Source organism: Crassostrea angulata, chromosome 9 (genome assembly GCF_025612915.1).
Source record: "Crassostrea angulata isolate pt1a10 chromosome 9, ASM2561291v2, whole genome shotgun sequence".
Classification (NCBI taxonomy): Eukaryota; Metazoa; Mollusca; class Bivalvia; order Ostreida; family Ostreidae; genus Magallana; species Magallana angulata.
In genome coordinates, this window is record NC_069119.1 from 29,574,129 (window position 1) to 29,586,005 (window position 11,877).

The 11,877-nt window shown below is 31.3% G+C and overlaps 1 protein-coding gene and 1 long non-coding RNA gene across 2 annotated transcripts; both read left to right on the forward strand.

The window, feature by feature from the left end:
- The first annotated feature begins 803 nt into the window (after positions 1-803).
- LOC128162865 (multiple epidermal growth factor-like domains protein 10) lies at positions 804-3,436 on the forward strand. The gene is made up of 4 exons (XM_052826281.1): positions 804-886; positions 978-1,036; positions 1,495-1,632; positions 3,228-3,436. The coding sequence occupies exons 1-4, from the start codon at positions 804-806 to the stop codon at positions 3,434-3,436; spliced, it is 489 nt and encodes a 162-aa protein (XP_052682241.1).
- A 2,584-nt stretch (positions 3,437-6,020) lies between these two features.
- LOC128162873 (uncharacterized) lies at positions 6,021-6,582 on the forward strand. The gene is made up of 3 exons (XR_008240722.1): positions 6,021-6,162; positions 6,246-6,307; positions 6,451-6,582. It is a non-coding gene; the product is annotated as an uncharacterized LOC128162873 (long non-coding RNA).
- Positions 6,583-11,877: the final 5,295 nt, after the last annotated feature.

An 11,877-nucleotide genomic window follows, 5' to 3' on the forward strand; every position in this document is an offset into this window, starting at 1 on the left:
AAATAATTTATATATTAATAAAAATTAATCGATTTAAATTAATTACAAGTATAAAACAAGTATTTGTTTACATATTGAAAAAAAAAACTAAAATAATGGATTGATTGATACCTGTGATGTGCAAAGATTGATGCATGTCACTGTCAACAATTCTTTACGTCAGTATCCCGTTTTAAATACCAAGCCATATATTGACCCTTTATCCGACTAAATCACTACCGTGCAAAGAAAAACTATTTACTAGCAGAGGAAGAGACTTCTAAAAATCTATATACAAATCTAAAGAACATTAAACATTTCTTCTTTCTAAGGTTAAGGCAGATGTGCGTGTATCTGTCGACATTGAAGATGGTAGATGGAATTTGGTTTTCGACTTTTTTTAATACCTGAAACACAAATGTTCACAAGAATATAGACAACAGGCAAATTCATCATTATATTTAAAACAATACATGTTCTAGGCTTATGTAGGTCATACTGTACTTTTTTGGGGAAGTAAGAAGGGAATTTATTTTTTAGTATTACATAATCTTGATTAAGCGAATCCTTTGTTCTTTTATAAATTGCAATTATCACGTCTGCTATTTTTGAAATCTGATGTAAATTATTATGATATTGATATATTATAATCATTATCAGTTAATACATCTATTTAACTGAACTCTCATTTCCTTATTTTGATAATAACAAAGTCATTTTTATTTTTTAATTGTATTATACAAGGAAACGGGCACATTAAATCAAATAATTAACCCAATGCCTCAAGGAACCCAATCTTATTGAAACTACAAGAAAAAGTTAAAATGGAAACTTTATTGACGTTGTGCATTGCAACAGTGACAGTTCTGGGACTTTTTGGAAAGAACTCGACAAACAATTGTGATAGGTAGAAGTTAATAATTAAAACGAAACTTTCGCAAAAACATTTCTAATATGTATATTTGTATATAATGCTGATTGTGTCATTGTTTTGGCAGTAATGGAACCAGATGTTGTTCTGGGTACATGTGGGATTCCTTGAAAGAACAGTGCATAAGTAAGTGCCAATGTAATATACATATATGTGATAATAATAATTATTATACTTTTATGTTAAATACTGAAATCTAATTGGTTTAGACGCAGTTGGTAATCCGTTCTATTACCCTCAGCGTTCGCAACACACTTGGCAACGGGTAATACAACAAATTGTTACATGCGCGTAAATTATGCGCGTACGGTTCACCGTAGAATTCCCTTCATTGCTATATAAAAGCAGTAAAATGTTCTTTAAAATTCAGACATTCAGTATAATAAAATAAGAAGTGCCTGTTTTGGAGGGTAACTGTTCAAAATTGACACCCCTCGCGTCGGTTGACAATGGTTGTCTCGGGTTGTCAATTTCAACAGTAACCCTCCCAAACAGGCACTATTTATATAGTATCTTTAGTTATATCTTACCATTTTATTCTATTCAAACATACACTTAATGATCTTCTACGGTTTTTTCTCCAGATTGTAAAGAAGGATATACAGGAATACACTGTACAATTGCATGTCCTTTCCCTTCATATGGACTAAACTGTCAGTCGACATGCAGATGTACTGATGAAGACTGTAATTATGTCACTGGATGTAAACATCATGTTGGAGGTATCTATTAAGATGTTTTCATTGACATTTTTTGTTCATCTCATTTAAATTTGAACAAATTTAGCTTTGTTCAATATCTTCAAAATGTTATTAACCTAATTATTGTTAGTGTAACTCAGCTCGTTAGCTCAAATAAACAAAGAAATCGTATTTTGGAAGTTTAAGTCTGATATCCTCATGATTATTTGCACAGTCCGTGGTTGTTTTTAGGTCGGTTTAGATTTTAACCAATCAATAAACGGGACGAGTAGATTTCAGTTATTTCAGGATTTTTTGTTTTCATTACTATGAATTACAATAGGTTTCCGTAAGAAATAGAGGGGGTCATACTTGGTAGATGTAAACATATACATGTGAAGGTAAAACAATGTTTCAAAAACATGTAACAGGATAGGTTTTTCATTCTTTTACCGTAACAAAAAGATCCATATCATAAGAACTTTCACTAAAGGCTAATTAATTATCAATATATCGACAATAGAACCAGACGCATTCAGTAAGAAAAATAAGTATACATATACTCATAAAACATGTTTTTGGTTTTAAATATGAAACCATGTTTGTGAGGACACATTTGCTATTATTAAACATTTTCCGACGATACCTTGTACTTTGTACCTCTGTCTGTCAAAAGAAAGAATGTTCATCCAACCGGAAAACACATTTTGTTAAATGGTAAAACGAAGTGAAAATAGCTGAAAAGCCAGTTATAAAGGACTTTAACGGCAGTTTGCTACTTGATATATTATTCACTATACATGTATATACCAAAAAGTTAATGAATGGGGTTACGACATTATATGATGTATGGGACCTTCCTACATCAATGCTGTAAACTTTTTACCGATGATCAAAGGCTGAAGCCAACATATCTGTCTAAAAGTCCAACAAATGTCATCCCCGTACCCAGTTAATATTCGTAGAATAAGGATATCACAATTGATGTTACAACCCTTATCTTACTTTGTAATAATTCAAAAAACTATCAGAGAGAGAGAGAGAGAGAAAGAGAGAGAAAATGAAGTCATTGAACACTTATTAAAATCATGTAATTAAACTTAATTTGAAATTTAAATAATGAGTCTATTATGAATTAAGTAAACATACTAGATACTCAATCTGAAATGAAGATTACAAAGAATATTTTCTTAAAATTCAACGCATTATTCGATCTGAAATAATTCACGTAAGGAAAAATTTTGAAGAAATGTTAAAAGAAAATCTTAAATTTTTACAATACATTTTCATCATGTATGAAATCATGGTTTATTAATCGCATATAATATACAGATACCAGTTGTAATAGTTACATGTAAAATACACTTTGACTTTTTACTTGTTTACAGTTACGATTGAAAGGAAAAAGAGATCAGCATTTTGCAAAGTTTTGTAGTTTAACTTAACAATCAAACTGTCTTAAATAACACATGCTGCTTTTCTTTAATTCCAAACACTGTGACAAAGTATGAAAGAGGCGCAAAAAATGTGATGTAACGCTGGATTTTAATTTATTAAAGCAGTCATGTTCTTTATAAAACAATGTCTATAATGATAACATAAACTAAATAAAATACATTTTCCTTTCATTTTTGTAGATGTGTTAAATCATACAACAGACAAATCATCAAGATTCAACAAATCAGTCTCGAATATTCCAAACATTACTCCAAAACGTGAGCCATCTGCCAACAATCGTTCCTTTTTATTTTCAATGAGTGTAGTTATTGCAGTGCTAATCATCATATTTGTTATTTTCCTTTACACTCAGCTTTTTGAAAAGCGACGAGTTGTCGCTAATTTGTGACCAACTATAATATTTTATCTATATAGTCAAGCTATTTCGTATTTTTAACTTACGTAACTTCAATATCGTCCTACCCAACTTAAAGTAATTTTTGAAGGGAGGAGAGATAATTGAGAAAAAATGGCACGTAGACTTGTAAGTGATCATCAACCATGGATTATATTACTGTGGAATCGTTAGAATTCATGGTGGCTCAGTTTTTGTTGTATTTGTGGGTAGACCTCCTCAACGAACTTACATCTCCGAGAAAAACAAACTTTAAAAGAGTTTTTATTTATCTTACTGAAACCAAAAACCAACGCATCCACGAAATAACATTCTAACGAATAACAAAAGAATCCACAATCCACGAATTTATCTCTTTCAAACTACAAGGACACCACAGTCACTTGTTATGGATATAAAATCCCAAATTGGATATAAATTGGAAAGTAAAATTACATGCAATATTTTTTTTTAGTTTTTCAAGAGAAGTCAATTCTGTCTATGATTAAATGAAATGTCACAACTTTAAGAAAAAAAGTATTGTTGGTCTTGCTCACTATCCGTAGATTGATACCTAAGTATATCTTAAACTTCTTGGTGATCAATTTGACAAACTATTTTATTTTAAAAAAAACTAACCAATTGTCGGTGCATTTGATTCGAGTTCATGCATATTTATTCTGGAAATAAGAAGATCAAAAATTTCATTTGTTTGCATTTATATTCCATAAAGGGTATAACATGTATAGTACCGATCAGACCCAACCCTTACACCAGAGTAAACCCCAACTAAACCCCGGGTTTGCTTTTGGGGTTTAATTTGGGTTTACTGTGGGTTTATTTTTTGAAAATTTGGGTCCACTCAGGGTTTACTTTGGGTTTAGTCGGAGTTTACATTGGGTTTACTAGGATATTGCTTTTGAGGTCAACTGTACGCACTGAAGTGTGAAGCAGACCCGTTTTTTGTGTAAGCATCCTACTGCCTGTAATTTCTGCCCCTTGTATACTCCGAATACACTGTTAGCATCTGTTTAAGGGGTGTACTTCTGACTGGGTGTACTCTCTGTGTCCACTCTGGGTTTACTTTGGGTTTACTCTTGGTACACTCTAGCGGAGTAAACCTAGATAAACCCAGAAAGTAAATCACGGGTGTACTTGAGGTTTACTTTCTTTTAGGTTGGGTCTAATCGGTACTGTATATCCAAAACAGATAATTATATCCAATTTAAGAGATTGGTCGTAACCTTTTCATGACTTCATAATTTTTATCAATCAAATGCATGTCTTTCTTTATCGCCTTTATCGAGGATAACATACAAGAACATGTATACGCTTTCTCTATAAAAACAAGCACTTTAAGATATGAAATACATATATATATAAGGGAAACTATTCTGATTATTTTATTTTGGTCTATTATTACATATACATGTATAGTATGCATTGTGTTTATGAATATTACAAATCAAGTCTTATATTGTGTAATGCACTTGCCTTCAAAAATATCATCGCCTACACAACAAGATTTACCCAATGAATATTGTCAGTAAAGTAAGTCTTCTTATACAAGATATAGTAAAGTTATGGAAAAAAGGACAACATGCATATTTCTCACACTTATAAGATATGCACACTATAGCTAGAAGGAATTATACATCTTTAAAAATATCATTATATCAAGCGAGTACTTTTTACACGTATCACGTAGAACAGATGTTGGACGACTAACATCAAAATTAATCGCGGAAAATATAGGCCGAGATAACTTTGAAGTTTTCGAAAGGAGAATGGCACTGGGGCGTTGTAGATTTTTTGGTTCTTACCAAAGCTTGTGCGACACTCAAGTTGAGTCTTCAAAGTTTGCAGAGCTGTTAATTACATGAGCAAGACATGTGGAAAAAACGAACAGTGTTCAACATCAAAAGTCCAAAGAAAAATTCAAAAATAAGAGCAGAGCAAACACGGACCTCTAATTTAGGGGTAGGGTCAGATGCCATGGAGGAGTGAGCAACTGTATGCTGTATGACGAAAAGGCCAGTCTTTTGGAGCTTAGCGCTACAAAAGCTTGTAGGAATGCTACCATTGCAGCCATCATTTTTTTTCTTGAAGAACCTTAATGTTAATCTCATTCTTTTATCCTACTCACTAGCTTTTACGCCTGAGATAAGTGGAGGTAAGTGGATGCAATGATAAATTTAGGATATAATCAAGATGAAAAAAAATGTGAATTTTGATATAATAGTTGTAGTTGTAAAACAAGAACCAATCTTAGCAAAATATCAACCTTCAAATCATTAAAATTAAAACCGAACGTTATTTGGTTTTGTTTTGTTTTGTTTTTTTGTTTTTTGTTGTTGTTGTTTTTTTTTTTTTTTTGGGGGGGGGGTGTTTTGTTTTGTTTTTAAAAGATGACAGATTTTAAACGGGGAAATGTAGTTGAGTTTCAAATATTAAAAATTGAAGGAAAAACCTAAAATATCAATAGTAATGATTATCAAAATGTTTAAAGGGCATTTAATGGGTACTATTTTTTCCTTATCACGATACTTAATATTTTATAAACAACTGCACTCAATTATAAGTATGAAGTTAAATAATACAAACATTCTTAATTTCATTCAAAATAAGAACAAGTCGTGTATTGTCTTTGTCATCGTTTGCGTTGAAATAATGACAAAACAATTGATTTGCTTTGTTTTGCTGGTTCAGATTTCTCTCTTTCAGTCTGAAATTTGTCTTGGGTAAGATTTTTCTTTTTTATTGTAATAATTTATTGTCTTTTATAATTAAACGGTTTGTTTTACTTATACGTTCAATATCAAAGTGAATCCGGAAAACATTGCTGTGTTGGATTTAGATGGAACGATACACAAAAGAAATGTTTACGTAAGTACACTAATTTTTCTAGTTGTTTTTTTTAAATCATATTAGTTTTGGTTTTTAGTTATATATAACGAATGAGTGTTTCATTCATTTATTACTATTACAAGTACTACATATTTTATTTTAACGTTTTATTACATTGCCAGCATGTGTTAGCGGATATTATGGAATTAACTGTAGCTCGGAGTGCAGCTTTCCTCTGTATGGAATGAACTGTATGTCAAACTGTAACTGCTCTGAGAACGACTGTAATCGTGTGTACGGTTGTTTAATGTCTAATGAAGGTATATATTCCGTATTTACTTTTCTCATTTCGTACAGGATTTATATTTTTAAATTTTACTTAAATTTACCCCATGTCTTCAAATTTTACTTTATAAAACATGAATAATTTCTTTGTCTTAAGTTTTAAAACAAAAACACTGACATTGGTGTATAATATATTTGCTTGTGAGAACGCTTTGGCGTTTATTGCTGAAAATTAAAACGGGCTTACTAAGTGGGATGTCTATTTTTGCAATGATTGTCGCGTTCTGTATAAAACACAAAAGAAAGCACTTTCCTTTCTATACATATAACTTAGGTTTTAAAAATCATTTGGTCAAATACAAGCATTCATAAAAGACAAGTGCATTAATTTTGTCATTATTATCTATCAGCATCACAGAGGAAAAATATTACATATTTTTATAAATATGATACACACCCTAATATCTACGACTACTGGCAATTCTAGGTTCAGTCTTTTCATATCTGCAAAGCCTATAACAGTTGTATTATCTTAGCCTTATTTTCGACCGATAAAAATTCCACACAAATTCAACAATTTTTCAGTTATTGCTAAATTCTTTAAGTTGAAAATAATTAATGAAAACAACGCCTTCGGTTTGTTTACTTATTTATGTCGTTTACTTGTCAGTTTATCTAACATTTATTTTTAAGCAAATGGCACTTTGCCTGACGGTATGGATGGATCTGTGACGGTTATCAGCAAAAGAGAAGAGGAGCCATTGGAAATTAATGGTATTGTGTACTCAATAATCGGACTTGTGGCAACTTCTGTTCTGTTTATAATTCTATATCTTTGTACACACATACTAGAAAAATGCTAATTGTAAAAATGACCTCTTTTTGACGTATTCATATGATTTATGTTTCCGGTAGCATCTGCTCTGGGGTCATTCCGGAATTGTATGTTATGCGCAGATATTATCCGAATTTATTTGTTATGTCCCTGGTTTGAAGAACAAAACTTAGGCTTTACAGGACTCCATAAAATGATTTGTCGAACTGCGTTGTTTCAGGTTTTTCTCTAAAATAGAAACCCGCAGTGTACGAATCTTTGTATTTCCTATGTAACCTATACTAGAGTTATTGAAGAATATATTACTTTTTTAATCGATTTGACTTGTATGTTAATCTGTTAAGGTATATAGTACTTTTTTAATATTAATTATTGAATGGACTCTCATGTATTCTGTAAACTTCGCGCAGTAAACCAATATGTTTCTACATATACGATATTAATTGCAATTCAATATACATGAATATCGGTTCATTACTTGTTTACACTAAAGCTTAGTGTTGTATGTACACGCTGCAATATAGGAACTATCTTGATGATATTCACAGCTAAGTTACATTTCAGTTCACTGACTGACAGAGTTAACATTTACTAATTCATAACCATTCAATATGGGGAAGTGCATATTTCCCGTATAGGGAAGTTTATTTGAAACACTGGCTTATAAAGCACATTAAAGGCCTTTAATATCAAACGTGAGCCTAATTAATCAATTGAAAGATCCAGTTCAATGCATTTATGTTTGATTGCAATTATTACTCAAAGTACCGACTTGTGCAGACAACTTTATATGTTGTTCACATGGAAAATATTATACGGAACTTTTTAATCTAAAAAAAACCTCTCTTTTCTGAAAAAAATCATTATAAAATTTAGATACCCTTTCATGTACATATAACTCCTCGCTTTGTGTTGAAAAAGTTGACTGTTATAAAATAGGACTATCGACAGTATCGTTTGAAGTAATCTTTTCGTAAGTTCTATGGTCGATACAACGACCTTCTCAGCAAAAACAATCTTCCACTGGGTCGCATGCTGACATTTTTCATACTAATTGACCTTAATTAATCACCTAATTGTCTACGAACAGTTTCAATTTTTTCCCGGTTGTGACAAAGAGAACACGGCGGGTGTTTATTGAAATGTTAGTTCGGAAATCGTCTCTAGTTGAAGTAAGTCACTCCAGTATGCTGCTACATGTATAATCGTATATCTACAATGTGCATCCTTGTTTAAATTCTTGGAGGAGTTCTACATAGGTTTTGTAAATTTTCTTGTTTCAGAGTTGATGCTTTTAACATGAGGAATGTACTTAAATAGAAAGTTGAAATAGCTGTTTTTCATTTAATTATTGTTTATATTTACATTTATGCCTATTATGATAACAACTTTTTTATTTTGTAGGGATTGTATTCAACATTTCTCAGATATTCATTTGATGTTTCGTTTCTAAGTGTGGCGTTGAGTAAATAGTTATTGATTTTGGAAATGGAAATTTTCAAGAAGTTTTCAATGAATTATACTCTATTTTAAAGCATAATATGTTGCATTTAGTTATATTTGCAATTTGATTCAAAATAATTTTTAATCAATTGGGATTCGCGGGTATGATAAGGCAACTCACAGAGATCAAATTCCTCTGATCGATATGACGTCACAATAAGCAGCATGATGTCATATTTTACTCAGAAACATGTCGATTTTAACTTCATCTCTGGTTTAAATTATAAAAACTACAGACATAAAATATCACTAGAAACTCTTCTTACTGAATATATCTTTGATTTCTCTCTATTACGTATAATTATCATTGATGACGTCACAAGCATGTTTAAAAGAGAAGATCATGTCGGGAAACAAATTATCGGAATGCAGTGTAAACAATGCCGAAATAAGACTTATTTAATACAGATACCTAAGATTTAGATGAGTGTCAGTTAGAATATAATCAGGATAATACAGGCATGGATATTTTGTTTAATCAGCAAGTGTTATAAGGTACGCGGATCGACATTTATATGGCTTGACCAGCCTTTCCTCTGTCAGTGTGTACAAAAAAGCAAAAGTGTAACACTACCCCGGATATTAGGAAAGATGATTTTGGTAAATATCAACGGTATATGACCTAAACTACCTGAAAAGTGCTGCTAGGATCCTGTGCTTTGTTGTTTTAAACGAATAATACGTAGTATTTTCAATGAAATTTTAGAAGTTGAGAGGGTTTCCGATAAATATTTACAATATTTATTTTATGCGATGTACAATAGGATTCTAGCAGTAATACTAATAAACATGAACTAATTGCCAATTGAATTATTGTAGCAAACATACAAATGACTTTCGGGATAGTGTTACACTTTTTGATTTTTTGTTAAGGTAAAAAAGTGATCTATTTTTAACTGTCACGTGATACCATGGCTCGGCAGCTTCAAAGATTGAGTCGTTTCCGAAGTAGAAAAATAATATCTTTTTGAACTCTTTCACTTGGTATTAATATCCCGCGCTGTTTTTATAAAAATAAACATTTTTTTTTAAATTGATCATAATTTTGACGGTCATTAAACTCGGAGTTGCCTTAACCTACCCGCGTTGGGCGAAACCAATTTTGAAATTAAAGACACATGTCTATCTCTATGTGAAAAGTTCCTTGATAGTATTACTTTAAAATAAAAAGTCCACAAAATGACAAAAACATACCTATACAATGCAATCGATATTTTTATAAAAAAAAAATAGACAGTGACCCGTGCATGCAGAGGTTGACATTGCATATGATATCGGTCATTTACAAAATAGATACATAGATTCACCGTTTTGTTGACATTTACACAACTAAGCATCAAGCCTACAATAATGCTATAAATTTCTATACACTCTGCTTATTTAGAATAATCTGTGTCTCGGAACAAACCTTCACCACATGTAAAACTTGCAGAATCGCTTCGAAACGATTTTGGAGAAAAATAATGAAGCTGCATTGAAAATAACAGTCATATTACTGTGGTTTCATCAATATTCGGTAAATACCAATTTTCGTGGATTTCGTTGTTTATTTGATCCACGAAAGTAAATATTCTTTGAAGTGCAATTTTTGTTAACATGTTGTATTGATAGGGTCATTGGCCACGAATGTACGTATCCTTGAAACTGTGATTTTCACTTTATCCACGAAAATGGATGCCCTTGAAAATTGATGAAACCATAGTATGCATAACAAACCATTTTGAGACTGTAAATATCTTTCATGTAAAAATTTAATTTATATTCATGAAGAATTCAAAACTTTTTCACCAACGTTTTCTACTTGGTTCGAATTTACACACCATGTTGACATTCGGAACTTTCAGGATTTTTCATGTTAAATGCTAAAGTTAGAGTTATGTCCCGTATTTCCTTTGATGAACAGAATATATGACAAATTTTAAATGAAAATTTACACGAAGAAGATGGGGGAATAAGATGGCGCTTTTGCCCTATGGTTTAGTCGTAAAATATAATTTCAAATTTAACATTTTTTAAATCAATATATTTAATACATTATAATACAAAACGGTAATTTTTAACTATATCCAGTTTGAAATATTTACCAAGTGATAAGAATAAATTATGAATCCTAAAGTTTTGGTAGTATCGAACTCACAACTTAAAACCCCAAATTCTATTAGGTTACCTTATGTCTAGTGCTCTAGCCACTAAGCCATTTCGTTCACAACAAAGTGCATTGTTTAAATGCTATATGAGACGTTGGCCGCGAATTTACGGACTTGTATTATCTTTCTAAAACGTTCAGTTGTTGGGCTTCAAAATGACATTTTTCAAGTATAGTGGGTCATCTCTTCACATTTTTGTCGATTGAAATCGGTTTAAATTCCATTAAACCGCATTAAGACTATGACGAATACATGGAGCCCAGGCCCACTCTAAAAAAGAAAAGGCATTGAAGTTATAAAAATGACACTATCTGGATTCTTTGACACGCATACGCCAGTTTAAATCAACCTACTAAAAGTATTTAAATATTTTAAGGTTACAATCCGATGCAACGTTAAAAATACATTCTTGTTTTTGATAATTTAAAAAGAAAATATCAGATTTAATAACATGTTAATTTTGTAGTATCTAATCATTCCTCATATGGGCATTTTACGCGACTTATCCACCCATCTTCTTTGTAATATTGTTTCTGAGTTTATCCATGCAAATGTGATATTGTGAAAACATAAACTAAAGAGCATCCCGTGATTAAGCGTTAATATAATGCGCATGCACAAAATTGTAAAATCCAAAAAATCCAGATAATTTCCGGATTTTTGAAAGGAATTTTCGTTGATTATTAATTAGCGAAGCCTGACTGAGAAAAAAAACAAATTGGTAATCTGCATGCACCAATGATGTTTACAGTCATTTCATGCATATCTTTTACAAATTTATGCTATGCTATGGTATGCGTTTTTAATGATATGATATGAGATTTGTATGCTATGCTATG

What these genes read in the sequence shown, in the direction of transcription:
- LOC128162865 (XM_052826281.1), top strand. Translation starts at nt 804, where the DNA reads ATGGAAACTTTATTGACGTTGTGCATTGCAACAGTGACAGTTCTGGGA. An exon ending in TCGACAAACAATTGTGATAG is followed by an intron (nt 887 to 977) that starts GTAGAAGTTAAT and finishes TTGTTTTGGCAG; the next exon opens with TAATGGAACCAGATGTTGTT. An exon ending in CTTGAAAGAACAGTGCATAA is followed by an intron (nt 1,037 to 1,494) that starts GTAAGTGCCAAT and finishes TTTTTTCTCCAG; the next exon opens with ATTGTAAAGAAGGATATACA.